Here is a 20,098-nt window from a genome sequence, read left to right as displayed (position 1 = left end):
ATAAAGGTGATGGGTAGGAAACATTTTATGTCATGGTGCTAGTTATGACCTGTAAGAAGTCACTACTGATACATTTTGACAAAGTGCTTGACTAGAGTCATCCAGGGAAGAAGGAAGTAGGTCATAGAAATTGCTATTGACTGGAGTGTCTGCTGACAGTTTCAAGAAAAATGCACATATTGGATTTTCTTTCTCCTTTTTAGCTCTACAGCTCTGTATTCTACAGCCCTCCAAGATCTGCCCTGAGGTGAGTGCTACTTGTATTATTGTTGCTATTCTTCATCTCATTCTCATCTGTGTATGGAGCTCAGAATCATCCTGAGACAAGTGACTGTTCTATTATTATTTTACATTTAACATTCTGTGAACAAGTTCACAGGGACATAAGAAAATCGATTTTTTTTTCAAGGATGACTAAAAATATTCGTATTGCATGGTGTAATTGAAAGAAATCTGGCTCTAGAGTCAAAGGACTTGGGTTCAAATCCTGCCTCTGTCAATACCTGCATGAAATTAGACAAGGCACCTAAACTCCTTGGCCCTTACCTTATCCATCTTTAAAATGAAGGGAGCTGAACTAGATGGCCTCCAAGGTCCTTTCCAGTTCTGGGCCTCTGGGCCTCCAGAACTACTGGAATGTAGTAAACGTATCTTCTTTAGGTCCACTAACAACGTCTTTGTGACAATTCTGGTAGCAGACAGGATGGCATTATTGTTACTATTAGAAATAGTAATAGTTCATATTGATATATACTCTGTAGTTTATAAAGTGCTTTCCCCATAACACCCTTGTCAAATTAGTAATGTAATTATATTAATCAATCAATTAACTTTTATTAAGTGCCTACTATGTGCCAACAGGCAGCCAAATGGCACAGGCTGGGCTAGGAATTAGGAAAATTCATATTTCTGAGTTCAAAACTGGTTTCAGACATGCACTAGTTGTGTGACCCTGGACAGGTCATTTCCCCCTCTTTGCCTCAGTGTTCTCATCTATAAAATGAGCTGGAGAAGGAAATGGCAAACTACTTTAATATCTTTTCTAAGAATGCCCAAATGGGCTCACAAAGCATTGGACATAACTGAAATGACTGAACAACTACAATAGCAATAACTCTGTGTCAGGCACTGAGCTAACTTCTAGGATAACCAGGATTAAAACGAAACAATCTCCACCTACATTATCATCTTGTTTCTAGATAATGAAACTAAGGCTTATAGTCAGAAGGCTAATAAAATCCTTACAATCCAGATCTGACTATGTATCCAGTGCTATCACCAATCAGTGACTTGTTTTTGCTACCAACTCTTCATTATTCATTCATTGTAGGAGATATATTGGTAGTCGATGTGCTGCGAAGATCATACTAACTCAATCACTGTAGTTCTTGTGTGAAATCTCAGGTGAATAGGATGAGAGGAAACAGAGAGCACTGATCCTTGGTCCATAAGGAAGGTGATATTGACGGACAGATGGCTTTTTTGTTTTGATTTGTTTACATCTGGGTCAGTCTTAGATGAGAAAAAAGGGGACTAAAAGGTTGTGTCAATCTGAGGGTTACAGAAAGCCATTACTGAATGAGACAGGTTTGAAAGAGAATGCCTTGACTTTGCTGAGAACTCTAGACCAGCACATACAGGTATTACAACAGCATATGGACCTGTGTCATAACTCTGAGATGTCTGTTATCAATACTATTGTTCCTGGAATTAGGGAAACTAGAGAGAGACTGAGAGACAGAGTCAGAGACAGAGAGTCAGGCAGAGATCAGTTCTCAGGTGGAAAAATTTAGCAGGGGCTAGGGTCTCATCCCTACCTCTATCCTTATTCTTCACTTAAGCTAGATAGCTCTCCAAAGTTTTGTCTATTGTGTCTGGAAACCTCTTGATCTCTTGAGAAGGTGCCAACTTTAAGGAAACAGAATTTTTTTTTTTTTAGGATTCCAGGGTTTATAGCAAATAGTACAAAAAAACAAGGTGTTTGGGTAAGGTAGTACCAGTGTACTAGGGAATGGAGATGGGACAAGCATCCAAAATCCATGTTTCATAATAGAAGAGTAAACTGAGGGGCAGCTAGTTGTGTGACCCTGGGCAAGTCATTTAACCCTCATTGCCTAGCCCTTACCATTCTTCTATCTTGAAACTGATATTTAGTATTGATTCTAAGCCAGAAAGTAAGGATTAAGGAGGGGGGGGGGAATAAACTCACTCCCTGCAAAGACCCCCAGAATTGGAATAGGTTCATTTGGCAAGTTAATTTACATACTCTGCTCCTCACCTTGGGGCTGGATCCAGGGTAAAACTATTCTCCAGCTTTTGCCCGAGTTGTGCCCAGCACATAAAAGTGTTCCAGAGCGATTAATCAAGCTGTGTCTGGTAGGGACTGGCTTTTGCATGACTAATAGTTTGATGAGTATCAGTTCTTCCACATGGCCAGAGGACACCTGCTAAGCAAAGAAGGATATCTTGGAAAAAGCACTGGATAGGGAGTCGAAAGGCCTGGCTTTCCATTTGAGCTCTGTCAATTATTAGCCACATGACTTTGGAGAAGTCACTTTTTTCTAACCCTCACCTCACTTTAAAATGAGAGTTGGGCTAGTTGATCTTTAAATTCCCTTCCTGCTCACACATTCTATGATTCACGAGTGGCAAGTTGGAATGTCCTGAGGGCACAATAGCATGATTAAAATCCAAACTAGTTCCCTCACAGGATTCTAAGAAGCAAAGAATTGTTCAGTTCGGGTATCACTATCTACGCTCTTGGGATCTCAGAAAGTCAGAAATTTAGATCCCAGCTCAGTGTAAATGAAGAGATTTCATTGTTTAGAGGTCAAAGAACTTGAGTAGCTGAATCCTCCCGTGCCCTTCACACTGCCCTCTGGATAACAGTAATTCACACACACATACACACATATATGTTATCGTACACTTTTCCTACATTAATTCATTTTAACCATACAACAACCTGCTGAGGCAGCCATTATGGGTTTTCTTACTCTTATAGGTAAGAAAGGCTTAAAAGAATGAAAAAAAAACTCCAACCATTTAAGCACTTTCTATGTGCCAACCAATGTGCTCATTGAGGACATTGGGGATGCAAATATGAAACAAAGACAATCTTTGCTCTCAAAGATCTTACATTCTTTTTTTTTTTTGAACTTTACTTTCCATCTTAGAGTCTATACTGGGTATTGGTTCCAAGGCAGAAGAGTGGTAAGGGCTAGGCAATGGGGGTCAAGTGACTTGCCCAGGGTCACACAGCTGGGAAGTGTCTGAGGTCAGATTTGAACCATCTCTAGGCCTGTCCAGCTGCCCCCAAGATCTAACATTCTAATTGAAAGTGAAAACACAAATAAGACCTGGGTGGTCTAGGAGAGGCATTTTGTTTGGAAAGTCAATTGAGCTGAGGGTAACAAGTAAAGATGTAGGAGTGGGTAGACACACCCTAGGTAGGAACAATGGCAGGATTGATTGATTTGATTTTGTCTATAGAAAAGGAAAGCATGTGGGAGGGGTAGTGTATATGAGCTAAGATAGAAGATAGCTGGGCGTAGGGTGGGGTAGGATTGCATAGAAAAACCAGGTCTACCACTACCCAAGGTGAGCCATTGTAAGGCACTCACCAATCAGAACCTCTCAGTGGTGATACAACTATTAAACTGGTAGATATCAAAGAAGGTGTACCAGATATTCAGGGAGGACTAGTACCTCTGGTGAGAGCTTGCCAAGCCCTTTTCAGGGCTGCTTATCTGCTTTTGGCATCTGTCTTTCACCCAACTCTCACCTGTGGCTCTAAAAAACTATAGAATGGATAGCAGCCACTCCCTAGTAAAGCATCTTGGTAGAGAGACAGGCTAGACCAGGCTGAGGGTGACCCATGAGCCACAAACTTGTGGATGAGTTAAGGGGATGTATACACCAAGCATAGGAAGATTTCCCACCACAGTGGGGAAATCCACAGAATGGGTGGAGAAGAACAATTTGTTCCCATGTCCATGAAGGCAGCTGAAGCAGGCTCTGTGGGGAACTTAGAGCTTTGTCAGACACCAAAGGGGCCTACACATCCTGGGTCATGGACAGTCATCCTGACTTGTTTTGCCACTGGATGTGGATGATTCTGGAAGAGAAAGAGAGACTGAGGACTTTGTGCAACTCTGCCTCACTTAATTCCCATTCAAGTGCAAGTCAGCAAGACATCACTAGTGATATCATTGGCCTTTTTTAAAAAAAAAAAACAAATAAACCAACCCCACAAACAACAGCAATATCCAAGGCAGGGTTTGTACCTAGGTCTATGAAATAATAACACTAATATCTAGTATTTACATAATACTTTAAGGTTGAAAAGCAATTTACAAATGTTATCTCATTTTATGCTCACAATCCCCTTGGGAGGTAAGTGCTATTATTTTGCTCATTTTACAGATGAGGAAATGAGACAAACTTGTCACTTGCAGCTAGTTTCTGAGATTGGATTTGAACTCAGATCTTCCCTACTCCTGCTCTAGGGCTCTGTCCATTGCACCACCTAGCTACTTGTAGGCAGCCACTATTTTTTCAAGAATTTGGCACTAAATATTCAGGAGCTTTGGATTCTTTTCCTGGCTATCACTAACTAGCTGTGTGACCTATTAGATTATAAATTTTTTGAGATTTAAAAATGTTTCAGGGCTGGGACTTTAAAAATCTTGAAAAAAGTGAGGAGGAAGCCTGGTGTCTTGGTCATAATAGCAATCTACTAAACATTCATTGATTAAATGAATAAAAAGATGAATGAATGACCCTTTACCCCCTCTAAGACAGTTTGTTCACTGGTTAAGACAGGAATAATACAGTCTTCATACAAAGAAGATAATAGATGATTAAATGTTTTGAAAAAAAAAAGATGCTATATAATTGGAAGGAATTTTTATTTTCTTTGTCCCCCCAGAGTTCCAAAGGCACCCCAATCTTAACTCTTCTGAGAGATCCTTACATCCTGGTGGCTGCAGGTAACCTTCCTAGTGATTATATATAGGGAATTAGGGCTTTGACTGGGGCAGCTGGGTAGCTCATCAGGACTGTCTCTGCAGGTTCCCTCTGTTTTGCCAACATGGGAGTGGCCATACTGGAGCCCACACTGCCCATATGGATGCTACAGACCATGTGTTCCCCCAAGTGGCAATTGGGTAAGTATCAGGCCCTCGAGCCGTCTCAGTAGTAGCGTTGAAGGAGTGGTGAGGAGGATGAATCCTTTTCTTGACTTCGACATTTCCTAAATGTCTCGGAGATCAGTCTCACTAGCTGGACTTCTAGAGATGCATGATCTCCTTTGATGGGATGGTAGAACTGTATTGCTCTGCACCGAATTCCCTCCTATGACTGATATAAGTGAGCTAAGTACGTATGGAGGGAAGGAAGATGGAAAGAAAAGTAGGACACATCTGGGCTTCCATTTTGGATTTTTGGAAAAGCAACCAAAAATGAAATGGTTCCTAGTTGTTGGAAAGAATAAGAATTTGTTCTAAAATGAGGACAAGCCTCAGGAAATTTGTGTGTGTGTATGTACACATATTTGTGTACATAATCAGCCTATTATTTCTTTTCCTTTACCTCTACTTTAATCACTAAGTAATCCTACCCTCTCCCCTAACCACCACTCCTGCTTTATGTAATGGCACCTACATGGCATAGTGGATAGTGCACTGGACTTAGCATCAGGAAGACATGAGATCAAATCCTGCCTCAGATACTTTCTAGTTGTGTGACCCTGGATATGTCACTTAACTCTCATAGAGCCTCAGTTTGCAATATAAGATGGAGATAAATAATAGTACCTTCCTTATAGGATTGTTGTGAGGATCAAATGAAGTAATATGTGTCAGGTACTTTTCAAAAATGTTATACTAAATATGTTAGCTGTTTGCAGGCACCTAGGTGGCTCAGTGGATAGTGAACCAGACCTGGAAACAGATCTTGGGTTCAAATCTGGTCTCAGATACTTCCTAGCTGTGTGACCCTAGACAAATCATTTAAGCCCAATTGCCTACCCTACCCTTCTTCTGTCTTAGAATCAATACACAATGTTGATTCTAAGATGGAAGGTAAGGGTTTGAAAAATAAAAATGTTAGAATTTCTTAGGCTTAGATCTTCAGGTGACTCTCCTATAACTTCTTTGATTTTTAATTGTTTTTTTCTAAGTTCATCTTGGCTATGCAAGAATGCCAAGGGAAAAGGGATAGGAGCTGGAGAGGGGGGTGATTTAGCCTAGTGTGGAACTCTCTTCTTCCTTAAGAGAGACTCTGGTTTTAGGTGTAGTAGCTCCAATTTCTCCATGCCCTTGGTACTTTGAGTGCCTTTCAAGAAGAAGCCTCTGGAACCTAGTTTGGGTCAGAAGTGGGGCTCCAGTGTTTTCCAGGAAGTCCAAGGCAGAGGAACAGGGAAGGCTACGTGTCAATTAGTCATTGCTGCTGAGAGTGGAGGGTGGTGGCAATGGGCAGGGGAAAAGCTGATAAAGATAGGATGTTTGCTTAGTGTCCAATATAAAGTTCTAAATTTAATTTCCTGGGGGGACAATGTGAGGCTGACTCCCATTTATACCTGCCACTTACCCCTCAATTAAATTTCCCTCACCAGAAGCTAGCTCTGGCCATAACTGTTAATCAAGTTAGGCCCTATTCAGAAGGTACCATTTGTGCAGATAATATCCCCCTTGGCTCTTCTGGCTCCTGGTGGAGGTGAGTGACAGAGGCAAACAGTACTCAATTCTGGCCACCTTGCTTAGGGATGAGTCATGGAAAGGACAGAGAAGGCATTAAGAAAAATCATGTGGTCATAGATATATTTATTTAATATTTAATTATTTAATTCAGGCTATTTAAACCAAATCCCTTTATTTTACAGATGAGGAAACTAAGGAGCAGAGAGTTAAGGAGACTTTCCCTAGGTCACAGAGGAAGTAAGCATCAGAGGTAGAATTTTAATCCAGATCCTGAGTCCTCTTATTCTAGGCTGCCACATAGAATTCTAGAGGTACAAGGAACCTCAGCGATCCTCTTATATAACCCCTTCATCTTCCAGAGGAAGACACTAAGCCCCAGAGAGGGAAAGTCTCTTGTTCAAGGTGAGGGAGTAACAGAACCAGAATTAGAACCTAGGAACTCCTGATCATCAGTCCAAACTTTTCCCCACTATGTCACAATGTTTTGGGGCTTTTGGACTCTGCAATCGTTCTGTTGAATGAAAAGGACTTTGGTATATTTGCAGATCACCAAAGAATAACGCTTTTACCTCTTATAAACCCTTTCTCTAACATTTAATACTGGGCTTGGAGTAAGGAAGACCCAAGTTCAAATCTAACTCAGATATTTAACTAGTTGTGTGACTCTGGGCAAGTCATTTAACCATGTTTGGTTCAGGTTTCTCATTTGTCAAATGAGCTGGAGAAGGAAATAATAAACTATTGTAGTATTTTTGCTAAGAAAATCCCAAATGGAGTCACAAAGAGTTTCCAACATAACTAAAAAGCACACTAAAAAGCAATCTCCTACTGTTACAAAGGATTTGCTATACAACCTAGCCTGGCTGTGACTAAGTGCACCCTCCTACTCTGGTTCCTCTTTAATCACTGAATGCTGGTCTAAAGGGAATGGACAATACATTGCAAAATTTCACGAACTCTGTTTAATGGGTAGGCCTCAGGTTTAGGAAGTAGGATAAAGTAATTATAGAGATGTCAGAAATGTATCAGAAAAGATACCAGAAGGTTTCCAGGAAGTAGCTTCACCCGAGGCCTCGTACAGACAACAGGAGAGCTATTGCCTTTATTATAAAGGGTAATTATTATAGACCAACAGTATCAGCTAAAACAGCTGTCATCTCACATAGACAAACCATGCCAGAAGCCCTTTGCTTCCTGTCTATTGAAAGTGTATATTAAAAATAAATAAATCTTACCCAGTAACTTGTGAAACATTTATCTCTGGCCTAAATATAATTTGAGTGGTTAATTATCTTTTTAAGAATGGCAACATAGCTTCCTTTTGTCCCAGAGAGAAGTAAGAAATGGGGTGTTAGATATAGAAGAGAGAATCAGGCTTCTAATTTGGCCTGCCTATTTATTTCTGATATTGTTGGTCTGAAAGGACTTAATTTGCATTTAGGTTCTCTCTACTTCTCTTTCTCCTTTCCTTCCTCCATTGCTCTTTCCCTCCTTCTATTACCCACCCCCTCCCATATATATATGATGTGTGTATGGGAAAGGAGGGAGACAGGGAAGGGGAGAGAAAGAGAAATGGAGAGAGAGAGAGAGAGAGAGAGAGAGAGAGAGAGAGAGAGAGACAGAGACAGAGACAGAGACAGAGAGAGAGAGACAGACAGAGAGACAGACAGAGAGAGAGAAAAAGAGAGAAAGAGAGAGAGAGAGAAAGAGAGAGAGACAGAGAGAAAGAGAGAGAGAGACAGACAGACAGACAGAGAGAGAAAGAGAAAGAGAGAGAGACAGAGAGAGAGAAAAAAGGGAGAAAGAGAGAAAGAGAGAGAGAGAGAGACAGAGAGAGAGAGAGAAAGAAAGAAAGAGAGAGAGAGCAAAAGCACATTGGATCCAATAAAGGTTATTTGACATCCAAGCATGGGTTACTGCTTTTCCCATTCTTGAATTCCAAGATTAAGCCTTTCTCTGGGTGTTGCTGCTGCTGCTGCTGCCCTTTTGGATGAACCCAGATGGTGAGAAAACTGGAGAGAGAAGTGTCATTTGTTCAATGACAGTTTTTGTTTAGTATGACTTCCCTATCACTTCTAGATCTCAGGGCTTTGTGTAGTAGAGAAAAAGTTCTGTATGGCTGTCTTAAAGAGCAAAGGATAGGACAGAATCATGCTTCTTTTGAGGGGAGAAGTTCCTAAAAGGACAAAATGAGAAAGTCCAAAGAAATGCTTTTCTCCCTATAGGTCTAGCCTTTCTGCCTGCCAGTGTGTCCTATCTCATTGGCACCAACCTTTTTGGAGTGTTGGCCAACAAGATGGGTCGGTAAGTAATCTGGAGAGATGAGGAGGATGTGGAAAGGTAAGACAGAAGTTTTAGCATCTCTTAAGGAAATTATGGAGTCACACAAAGTTAGAACTGAAAAGGACAATGTAAAGAAAAGTAGCTTCCAAACAATTTTTTTTTGGTTCAGTTGTTTTTCAGTCATGTTCAACATTTCATGACCCCGTTTGGGGTTTTCTTGGCAAAAATATTGGAGTCGTTGTCAAGAAACCTCCAAATAGGGTCATGAAGACTTAGACATGACTGAACAACAACAACAACAACAACAACAACAAAAAACCCAAATTGGGTCACAGAAAGTCAGACACAACTCAAAAATGACTGAACAAACAAATGACACAAAGTCAGGAAATAATCAGCAAATGACAAAAAGGAGTAGTGTAGTCAGTTTATAGAGTGTCAAAAAGGAAAAGTACATGATGGGTTAAGCTGGGTCTGGGGAGGGTTTATTGTGCTGGGCTTTGAAGAGTGATTAGAATTTAAAACAATGAAGGGAGAGGGAGGGCATTTCACATAGACAAAATGACCTGAGTTAAAGCTCAAGAGCCATGAAAGAGAAAGAGAGAAGAGCACCCTTCTTTCCATCGTGTGAAACAATATCCACATCTAGCCAAGTATTGCTTTGTCTGTTTAGACAGGAAGTAGTTTTTGGAAATGGTACCCAGATAGTGTCCTTGCTAGCCATCCTTGGGAGTAACAAGGTTGGGGGTTGGGGCTGAAAGGGAATTATGTTTCCCTAAAGTAGTTTCTTGTTTCCTTTTAATAGATGGCTATGTTCTCTGATTGGGATGTTGGTAGTAGGTATCAGCCTACTCTGTGTGAGTATAACTAGGAATCTTTGGGTTAGACCCTGGGGGCCCTACTTCAAAATCAATTCTTTTGGAAAACAAAGCGATATATATATATACTTCTTTTGCCCCCTGGTAGAAAGACCTTTACTGAGACAAAGGCTTTATTCAGAGTCTTGTAAAATTAAAAATGAATGAATACTCCAAGAATTTAAATTTAGAGGATTTTAATAACAAAGTGAGAGAGAAAGGAGTTCCCTCAGCCAAGTGAGCAGAGCAGAGAGCCAAAGACCCAGACCTGCCATGCTGGAGCCAAAGCAAAAGCCTCAAAGCCCCACAGTGTGGGTTTCAGCAAATTTATAAACTAACCCACACCAGGGCACAACACAGGGACACAAGATAAGGGACCCCTGGAAAGAGTAAAGAATGCTGGGAAATGAAGTCCCCCATCCACAATATTTTTTAAAACACACAGTCTGGGCAAGAGGTGATGACACAGGTTGAAATTGGCTGTGTGGCCACAGATTATAATTCTGTAACAATTCAGTATGAGTGAGGGAAGAGCCAGGATGACTGAGAATCAGTTTAGTATAGTGTGGGGCCCAAGCATTAATGATGTTTCAGGCTTTGGTAACTTCTCAGAGGAGACATGCTTACATGAGGTGGTGCAGTGGAGAGAGTAGCAGGCCTCAAATTAGGAAGATTCATCTTTCTAGTTCAAATCCAGCCTCAGACTCTTAGTTGTGTGACCGTGGGCAAGACACTTATTCTAAGTCTAGTGCTCTATCTACTGTACCACCTAGCTACCCCTCTACTAATATATAGTAAACTAAATATCCAAGAAGAGGCATGCCAAGTCATCCTTTATTCAGGCTCTTCTGAGAATAGGAGAATGGGGACAATAGCCCTTTCTACCTCCAAGGAGTCCCTGGGGACAACATTCCACATGGATCAGAGAAATGAGAAAATGATTGTTCTTTTTTAAGGAATCCCTCATTAAAATACAAGCATATATGATAACAAGTTATCAGTCTTTAATACTTTACTTATGAGTTAATGTCATCAGAGATTAGTCTATTCTCAGAAGAATGGGACAAAGGGAATACAGAGAACTAGTACTGGGCAGTTTTGTGAGTGGTTTGAGTTAAGGGTTCTAAATTTTTTATGTGTCATGGTGACTTTTGGCAATCCAGTGAAACCTATGGGTTCCTTTTCCTAATAATATTTTTAAATCATAAAATAAAACACACAGGATTACAAAAGAAGCCAGTTATATTGAAATAAGATGTAATTTTTTTCCAGTTCAAGTTTGTGCAACTCCTAAAATCAATCCATGGATCCCAGGCTATAGGTCATAGACATGGTACATGAAAGTCAAGTTTCACCTGTTTGACCATTTTTCCCAGGGCCACTTTTATTGTACCATGAAATAATTTTTTATCCCATCTTTGGCATGTATTGCCCTAGGTTATTGGTCCCTGTTCTGTGTGGTTCTCTTGGTTAAAGATTTATGACCTCCCCCCTACACACACACACATACACACACACACACACACACACACACACAAATAATTAAGCACTTTATGAAAATGTTTTTATAGTAAAAATGGAGAATAAGGAGGTGTTTGAAGGCATGGATGTGGGAAAAGTATGGTACAGAGCTGTCTAGTCCCTTTATATAACCCTTTGGATAATAATCATAAGGTGTAACATCCTCAATACTTTCCACTTTTGTTTTTTCCTAAAGGTTCCTCTTGCTCAGAATATTCTCGGTCTCATTGGTCCCAATGGGGGACTAGGCTTTGCTATTGGTAAGAACTTCCTTTTGGAGAAGGAAGTCAAGCATGTATTTCTTCCTCCATCCTATTCCCCTTCCCTCTCCTTTCTACTGCAGCCTTTTGGGCCTGGAATTTTCACTTTGATATTAGGTTCTGGGTTAAGAGGCTTCTCTGATCCTTGCTCTAATTTAAGAGGACAGTGAATGAGGGAGAAAAAAGAGATGAGTTAAAAGCAATAGTCGGGAGTTGCTGTTTAGGAAATACCTTGTAATTTTCTCCTATGGGGGAAGAGGTAGAAGAGAGGAGGAAGGAAAGAACTGAGTAAGAAATGAGATGGAATAGAGGCAGCATTAAAAAGAGAGATCCCAAGGAAGGAAATGGAAGAACATATAGGCAAAATGCAAAAGAAAGAATTCTGGGTAGGGCAGAATCTAGCAGGTCAGGAGGGATGATAGTGACTTACTCTACTGTTTGTTTGGGCCACAGGCATGGTGGATTCCTCCATGATGCCCATCATGGGACACCTGGTGGACCTTCGCCATACATCTGTATATGGGAGTGTCTATGCCATTGCTGATGTGGCTTTCTGTATGGGATTTGCTATTGGTATGTACCAATAATACCCTAGACCTGGTTTCCCCAAAGCTCCCACCTGTCATCCATTTCCTCATCACCACTTCCACCAGTCAGTCAGTTTTAAATTGAGGTAGAGTATCCAAAGCACTCTCTCTTTCTCATGGCTAACTCTCAATCCTAGGACCTTTGACAAGTAGGGCCACTTCATTTCTGTATCCTTCCTTCTTCCCAACAGTGCCCAGTCTGTTTCCAGTTTATCTAATGGATATATAATAAATGCTTGATTTAACCCTTGCAGGTCCATCTACTGGGGGTGCCATCGTCCATTCGATTGGTTTTCCCTGGCTTATGGTCATCATTGGAGTCATCAACATTGCCTATGCCCCACTCTGCTACTACCTTCGAAGCCCCCCAGCCAAGGAAGAAAAGATTGTAAGAGACTGATTCTAACTATTGTTTAAAGAACAGATCTTTTTGTCTTTCTTCCTTTCTCTCTCTTTGGTCTCTCTTTTCCTCATGTTTTTCTGCCTCCCTTCTATTTTATTTTCTCCCCTCTTCTCTCATTCCCTCCCCCTTCATAATAATTATGAGGAAAGGTATCATTGGTTAGTGGGTAGAGGGTTGGGCTTGTATTAAGGAAGTTTTGAGTTCAAGCTCTGAACTCTGACACCTGCTAGTTATGAGTGATCCTGAACAATCCATTTTAATTTCTGAGTTTCCCCTATGACTTGTGACAGCAATTTACCTAGGAGTAGCTGAGATGTAATGGTATATGGAGTTTCCATATCTGGGAATCTACACTGATGAAACCACAGGTCCACAATAATTATTATGACAATAATGATTCACCTTTTTGTTGAAGGTTTCTGCCTTTCTTTTCAAAGTTCATCTTATTTCCTCTTTCCCTTTCTCTATTCTTCCCTGTGGGTGCCCAGAGCAAAGAAGCACAATTCAAGGACACCCAAGACTGATTGATAATCATGAATTTCATGAAGCTTGAGTGGGTGTTTTTGTTGTTATCATGTCCAATTCTTTTTGATCCCATTTGTTATTTTCCTTAGCAAAGATACTAGAGTGGTTTGCCATTTCTTTTTCCTTTACAGATGAAGACCTGAGGCAAATAGGGTTAAGTGACTTGCCTAGAGTCCGTGGCAGAAATTTATCACACCAGTACAGAACTCCAAGTTAGATAATAGGTTTATTGAGAGGAAGCCCACCTCACAATAAAGCCGGACCCTGGTCCCATCAGAACCAGAGACCCCAAGCCTTTGAAGATGGCCTTTTTTATAGAGAGAAATTTTATGACATAGTGATACAAAAAAAGAAAAAGATGCTCTATCTTTCACATATGTGGTTTTTAATTAGTGACAGAAGTACTAATTAAGCTAGTGAATGCAAAAGATCACTTTGGGCAGTAACTTAAGTCTATTATTATTGCTGGCCCTCTGCCTCCTGTGTGACCTGTCTTGAGCTTGCACCCAAAGCAGGCCTCCACTCCTTTACCCAAGGAAGACCTTCTCCTCCTTCCTGAAGGTCTTGAGCTTGTACCCAATAGGGTATGGTGGGCTTGGGAGTAACTTTTGGTTATAGGTTTAAGGTCAAAAGATGTAAACAAGATTTGATACCACCCTGAACTATAACTTTTGTAGTTAATTCATATGAAGCAAACTATATTATTTGACTATTAACTCAAAACTAATAATTGTATTATGAAAATAATCATAAAGGCAAATACTATTATAATTATTAAAGGAGTTTCACACTCACAGCTAATAAGGTCACTCAGTAATAAGTGTGTGAGGCTGGGTTTGCACTCAGGAACATGTACTGTGGCCACTGTGCCACCTTGGCTCACTGAGAGGGTGTAAAGAAGCCTAAAAATGAGCATCTTGCGCCCTTTGAAGTTCTGATGTGAAAACTCACTTTGCAAAGACTTTGGGGCAAGTTGGAGGGTGGGTGGAAAGTAAGGTCTATGACAAAGTGATAGGATTTCTCCTTTCTCTTACCACAGGCAATTTTGAACCAGGAATGTCCTATGGAGACTAAGATCCATGGAATCCAGAAGTCCCAAAGGGCATTTCCCCTAAGTGAGGGCAGTGAAGAGGAAATGGAGAGCGAGGAGTAGTGGGAGGAAAGGAGACTCCTGCTTTGGGGATCTGGTGGGCATTGCTCCATATAGATGTCTCACCCTTCCCCTTTCCTCTGCTACAGACCTAAATGCCTTCTAATACTCTGTCCTGGGACTTTTCTTCCCTTCTATCCCCACCTGGGAAGGAAAAGAACTTAGGCTTGTGGGTTCGATGAAGACAAATGCCTTATTCTGCAGATACTTTGCTTGGCTCATTTTTCCTGCCAGGGTTAGGGAGGTGATTTCTACCTTATAATGCAGGCTATTAAAAAGCTGATTAGTATAAGGAGTGTAATCCTTTGCTAAAGGTTGTTGGAGGAGGGTGCAGGGAAAATATTAATTATAAGGAGGAACCCAGAAAGCACAGCGTGCCTCTGTTCTAGTTGGGTTACCAACCTATAGTGTATGTGACTTTGCTTTTCATATATAGTAAATTCCAGTTGTATTCAAGGCATTGACATGATAGTTCCAGATGCATTAAAAACAGATGAACAAACCAACCTTTACCTTCCACCTTAGAATCAGTACTATGTATTGGTTCCAAGGTAGAAAAGTGGTAAGGGCTAGGCAAGGAAGGAGGGTTAAATGACTTGTCCAAGGTCTCACACCCCTGGGAAGTATCTGAGACCAGATTTGAACCTCAGACCTCCTGTCTCTAGGCCTGACTCTCCACCCACTACCCCTATTTCTTTGTTTTTAAGGGAATGGGGAAATGTTACAAAATCTCTATCTCCAAAAATCCTGGGACTATTGGTATCTAGCTATTTTACTCCAGAGGGGCCTCAACTTCTCAGCAAGCATTCAGGAGAGCAAGACACTGGATATAGGACAGGTTTTATTTAACTCAAACTAAAAAAACATATAATGGGCTCCTACTAGAGCTCTTCATTTGGCTACCTACTATCTCTCTCATTGTTGGCAAGTTAGTACTCTCTCTGGGCCTCTCTAAAATGAAGGGTATGGATTAGGTGACCTCTGAAGCTTTTATATCTCCAAATCTACAATTTTAGGACCCGAAGGGTATGCTAAATCTTATCTTATCACCCCTGAGATAATCCCTAGAGTTGGAGCAGCTTGGAAATTGAGAATTTGAGTTAAGGCCAGAACAAAGACTTTGTTCTCTGACTGTTCACAAAGAGAATTCATCCCCTGGCCGGGGACACTGGGAGGAGACTGGGATGGCCAGTCCTGTTTATTGTCATGCAGTCCGGAGGCATTCCAGTGGGATGGATGCCTTCCCTCCTAGGATCTGGAGGCAGCTGCTCTTCTCCTTGAATATGCTCCCTGCTAGGTCTTTTCTGGTTAGGTTGAGAAGGCTGTTCCTAGGTCTTACTGTATATCTCCTAATAATAACTAGCTAGTATTTATATAGTGCCTACCATGTGCCAGGCACAGTGCTAAGCACTTTATAAATATTACATCCTAATCACGAGTTTATTTTATTTTTTCTTCTGCTTCTAAGCTTGTAGTTGTAAAATAAGTTTTACCGCCATGCAAGTAGCATTGTTATCCCGGAGGCTTCCCAGTGCAAGCCCTTCAGACTTTCCCTGTTTTCAGAGAGAACAGAGGATTTAAAGCTGGACAGGCTCACAGCAGTCACCTTGTCAAAGCTCCTCATTTTTACCAAGAAGAAGTTTGAAGTGACTTGCCCAAGGTCACATAAATAAGCTGATGCTGGGATGAGAATCCAAGTCTTTTGGCTTCAGATATGGTGCTCTTTCCATTAGACAATGTTTGCTTCTTGTTCTTGCTTTTCCCCTGAATTCTATACGCTAAAGGTATTGACTATAGTTATCTTGAAAAGTTAAAAAAGTATACCTGGAAACCTACATTGGTGCAACAGAGTATATGATGGGTGGGTGGCTCAGTGGATTGAGAGTCAGGCCCAGAGATGGGAGGTCACAGGTTCAAATCTAGCCTCAGGCACTTCCTGGCTGTGTGACCCTGGGCAAGTCACTTGACCCCCATTGCCTAGCCCTTACCACTCTTCTGCCTTGGAACCAATACACAGTATTTATTCCAAGTTGGGAGGGAAGGGTTAAAAAAAAACAAAAATGGAGTATATGATGAGAAATTTTTCATGCTTGTTAATGAATCTACTTACCACAGAATACTCTTTAAGCTCTATATAGAGAAAAACTGTGTGTATGAATGTAATCATTATTAAGACTTTATTCCATCAACTTCTACAGCATTTATTGAACACTTGCCATATTTAAGGTTAAAAGTGCTAAGGCATAAGCCATGACTCCTGCTCCCAAACAGCAGACAATCTAATTGAAAATGCAGGCCAGGGATACATTTTTTTAAATAGCATATTTTAAGTGATAATAATAATACTAGCTAACATTTATAGAGTGCTCTAAGGTTGTAAAGGAATGACGTGTGTTCTCTTATTTGATTCCCACAATAACTGTGAGGTAGGTGTATGATTATCTCCATTTTACAGACAAGTGAACATGGAGAGTAAGTGATTTGGCCAGGGGTCACACAGCTAGTGTCTGAGGCAATATTCTACCCTGGTCTTTCTGACCCCAAGTCTATCCTTTTCTTGGCTTTGCCAGGCTATTTCTCACCAGTACCCAATTACCCTTAATTATACTATTATTGACAAATGGTTAGTATATACCAATAAATAATCCAAAAGGGGTTCAGAGATAGATACTATAATTATGTGGAGGGATTACTATGGATTGGAGCATCCAAAGAAAGCTTTATTGAGGCAGCTGGGTTTGAAGAGAGGATAAGATGAAATACACAAGGATGAGGAGGACATTTCAGGCAAGAATGGGTAAAGATGGAGCAGCTCAGTGACTCTGTGGATAGTCAGGAGGACCTGGGTTCTAATTTGACCTCAGACACTCCTAATTGGGTAAGTCACTTAGCCCCAAATGCCTAACCCTTACCTCTTGTCTGCTTTAGAATCCATTGATTCTAAAACTGAAGGCAAGATTTTGTTTTTGTTTTCTTAAAGAATGAATAAAGATGGGGAGGTAGGAATATAAATGGCAAATTTAGTAAGCAATTAGGAGACAAATTTTGTTGGAGCAGAGGGTTTATGTAGGGAAGTATCAGGAAATAAGATGGGAGAGATTAAGTAAGGACTAGATTAGAGAGGGATTTGAATGCTAGACTCAGGTTTAGATTTTATCTTGTGAGTGATAAGAGTGCCACTGAGGATTTTTCAAATGATAGAATTAGAGTTTAGTTTGTTTCTTAGAAATTAGTATGCTTCTTAGAAATAATCTAGTACATTAACAGTCATATGAAAAAATGCTCTGTCAATAATAAAAAACACAAAACAATTTTGAAGTTTTACCTCCTACTCAGAAAATTAGGAAACATGTCAAAAGATGGATATTAACAGTGTTGAAGGAGGCTTGTGGAATGACAGGTATACTAATGCATAGTTGGTGGACCTATGAATTAGTACAACCATTAGGAATTTTTGCAAATAGAATGACTAAAATGTCATATGCTTTGGCAGATTATATACCAAGAGAACTCGGAACAAAGTAGGTGCTCATAAATTGGGGAATGGCTAAGCAAATTATGGCAAGTGAAAATAATGGAATATTACTATGCTATAAGAAAAGATGAACATGATGAGTATAGAGAAACATGGAAAGATCTATATGAACTGTTGTAGAGTGAAGTAGGCGGTGTCATAAAACAATATACACAATGATTACAATCATGTAAATGGAAAGAAGCAACAACACCAAAAAAAAATTGATAAATGAAAATTGTGAAATTATATAGAATGTTTGGCCCCTAAAAAGAGATATAAGAAGTCACCTTTACATGAACCTTTCCAGAAATATGAGTATCCATGGGTATAGAACAATGAATATAAATCATTTTTATTGTTTTGTTCTTATTATTGTATTAGTTAGTTTTTTGAAATGTTTTCCTCTAGTTCTCTTTTTCTTATAAAATTATTTGTGATAATGATGACTTTCAGAGAGGGGGAGAGGGAAGGATATAAGGGGTAGGATCAAGGCAATGTAAAGCAAAAGATATTAATAAAAATCTATTTAAGAAAAATCTATTCCATTTGTCTTATTTTATAGATCAGTAGATGTTAGAAGTCATTTTAAAGATAAGAAGATAAATGTCTTGCCTATGGTCACACTGGTAGCAGGCAGTGATGCTGGGCTAAGAACTCACACCCTCCAATTCTTAATCCATCACTTATTCCCATAGATAGATGCTGGACAATTCTTGCAGTCCTGATCAATAGCCTGCACATTGCACAAATTCTTTCTCAGCTGCTTCTCTAATCTTTGCTTAAGTCTCAGAAATCTTTTACAGATGATAACACATCAGAGACTCACCCAATTGTTGTCCAGCTCTCTTTCCTGACTAAATTCTTAGCAGTAGGACAACATATTTCCCTCTCTCTGCCCTTCCTCCCCTTTTTGACTTAGTCTGTGATTTCATTAATAGGGGAAAATTCTAACAAAAAACTCCCTCCACCAATGTAGATTGATAACTGAAGTATAGTTTATAATTATAAAGGGTTTCCTTGATTATTGAAATTTTCTCAGCAATCAAGTCAGTCTGAGTCAAAGGTAGAACAGAAAACCAGGTCTTCTAGATTCTAAGGTGAGAAATCCAGGGTTAGATTTCTGATAACTCATCTGGGAGCAGAAAGGAAACTAGGGAAAAATTTGCGTAATGAATCCACTATATCCCATGTTGTTGTTATTGTTCCATCATTTCAGACTCTTCATGATCCTATTTGGGGTTTTCTTGGCAAAGATACCAGAGTGGTTTGTCATTTACTTCTCCAGCTCATTTTACAGATGAGGAAACTGAGGTAAACAGAGTGAAATGCCTTGCTCAGGGTCACACAAGCTAGTGGGTAGTATCTGAGACCAGGTTTGAACTCAGAAAGATGAGTCTTCTTGATTCCAGGCTAGGCTCTCTGTCCACTGTGCCACCTAGCAGCCCATTTTACCCTCTAGCTCTCGTCCTCCTTTGTAGTTGTGCTTTCAAGTGCTAAATTGTATGTTCATTATTAACTTGGCCTAATCGACAAACTAGATTGAGACAAAGTAGCAGGATGGATGGATGGTATTTGCGCCAGACTTTAGAAGAAATTCAAGGGTCAAATTTGGGACTTGGCCAAGGTGTCTGTGCCAGAGGACTAGAGATGACCAATCTGGTATGACTTCCTCTCACCAGAAGAGATCTCTAGGAGGCCCAGAGAACTAGAGTGGTGACTCTCAGGTGCATGCTGAGCCAGCTAATCTAATCTCCAAGAAAAAAAAAATTGATTTAGTATCACTTCCACAAATGTTAAGTAGAAATATGAGGTCTGAGCTATGGCTAATTAAATTGATTGGGGTTGAAGACCTTGGCTTCATAGCTACTATGCTCCAATTGGGCAATGAAATGTTGCCTCTGGGCCAAGAAGAGGATTCAAAACTAAACAAAAGCAAATATATTCTATAAAACCATGGTGTGGCCCCCATACCTAGATTACTTTAAGAAAGCATTGGCTATTGAGCTGCAGAAGTTTCACAGAAAGATTGATAAAATGACCAAAAGAATTAGTTCCTGGTAGAGAGAAGGGAAAAGTTGCCTCCAGAGACCATTAAAAAGATTGTTCCATTTTGGAAGACAAAGACTCAGGATTAGTCATCCAATCCTACAATCTCTTTATTTGCATAGGGTTTTATGGTTTGCAAAGCACATAGAAGCATAGCTCTGAAGCTGAGAGGGACCTCAGAGGCCATCTAGTTAGCCCCTCTCATTTTACAGATGAGAAAACTGAGGTCTATGAAAATTAAAGACTTG

The 20,098-nt window shown here is 40.2% G+C and overlaps 1 protein-coding gene across 2 annotated transcripts in view; it reads left to right on the top strand.

Annotated features, from left to right (window-relative positions):
• The window catches only part of SLC18A1 (solute carrier family 18 member A1), a 32,629-nt gene extending 14,288 nt beyond the window's left edge, over positions 1 to 18,341 (top strand). The window contains exons 8-16 of one of the 2 annotated variants that reach the window (XM_016433115.2): positions 204 to 247; positions 4,931 to 4,991; positions 5,073 to 5,168; positions 8,927 to 9,005; positions 9,790 to 9,841; positions 11,559 to 11,622; positions 12,076 to 12,195; positions 12,464 to 12,597; positions 14,177 to 18,341. In XM_016433115.2, the coding sequence (XP_016288601.2) occupies positions 204 to 247; positions 4,931 to 4,991; positions 5,073 to 5,168; positions 8,927 to 9,005; positions 9,790 to 9,841; positions 11,559 to 11,622; positions 12,076 to 12,195; positions 12,464 to 12,597; positions 14,177 to 14,290 (764 nt within the window). In that variant the 3' untranslated portion in view covers positions 14,291 to 18,341. The remainder of the gene's footprint in view (positions 1 to 203; positions 248 to 4,930; positions 4,992 to 5,072; positions 5,169 to 8,926; positions 9,006 to 9,789; positions 9,842 to 11,558; positions 11,623 to 12,075; positions 12,196 to 12,463; positions 12,598 to 14,176) is intronic. The other variant, XM_007476435.3, reaches the window with a different exon arrangement.
• Positions 18,342 to 20,098: the final 1,757 nt, after the last annotated feature.

Source organism: Monodelphis domestica, chromosome 1, assembly GCF_027887165.1.
Source record: "Monodelphis domestica isolate mMonDom1 chromosome 1, mMonDom1.pri, whole genome shotgun sequence".
Taxonomy (NCBI): Eukaryota; Metazoa; Chordata; class Mammalia; order Didelphimorphia; family Didelphidae; genus Monodelphis; species Monodelphis domestica.
This window is presented reverse-complemented; position numbering and strand designations above follow the sequence as displayed.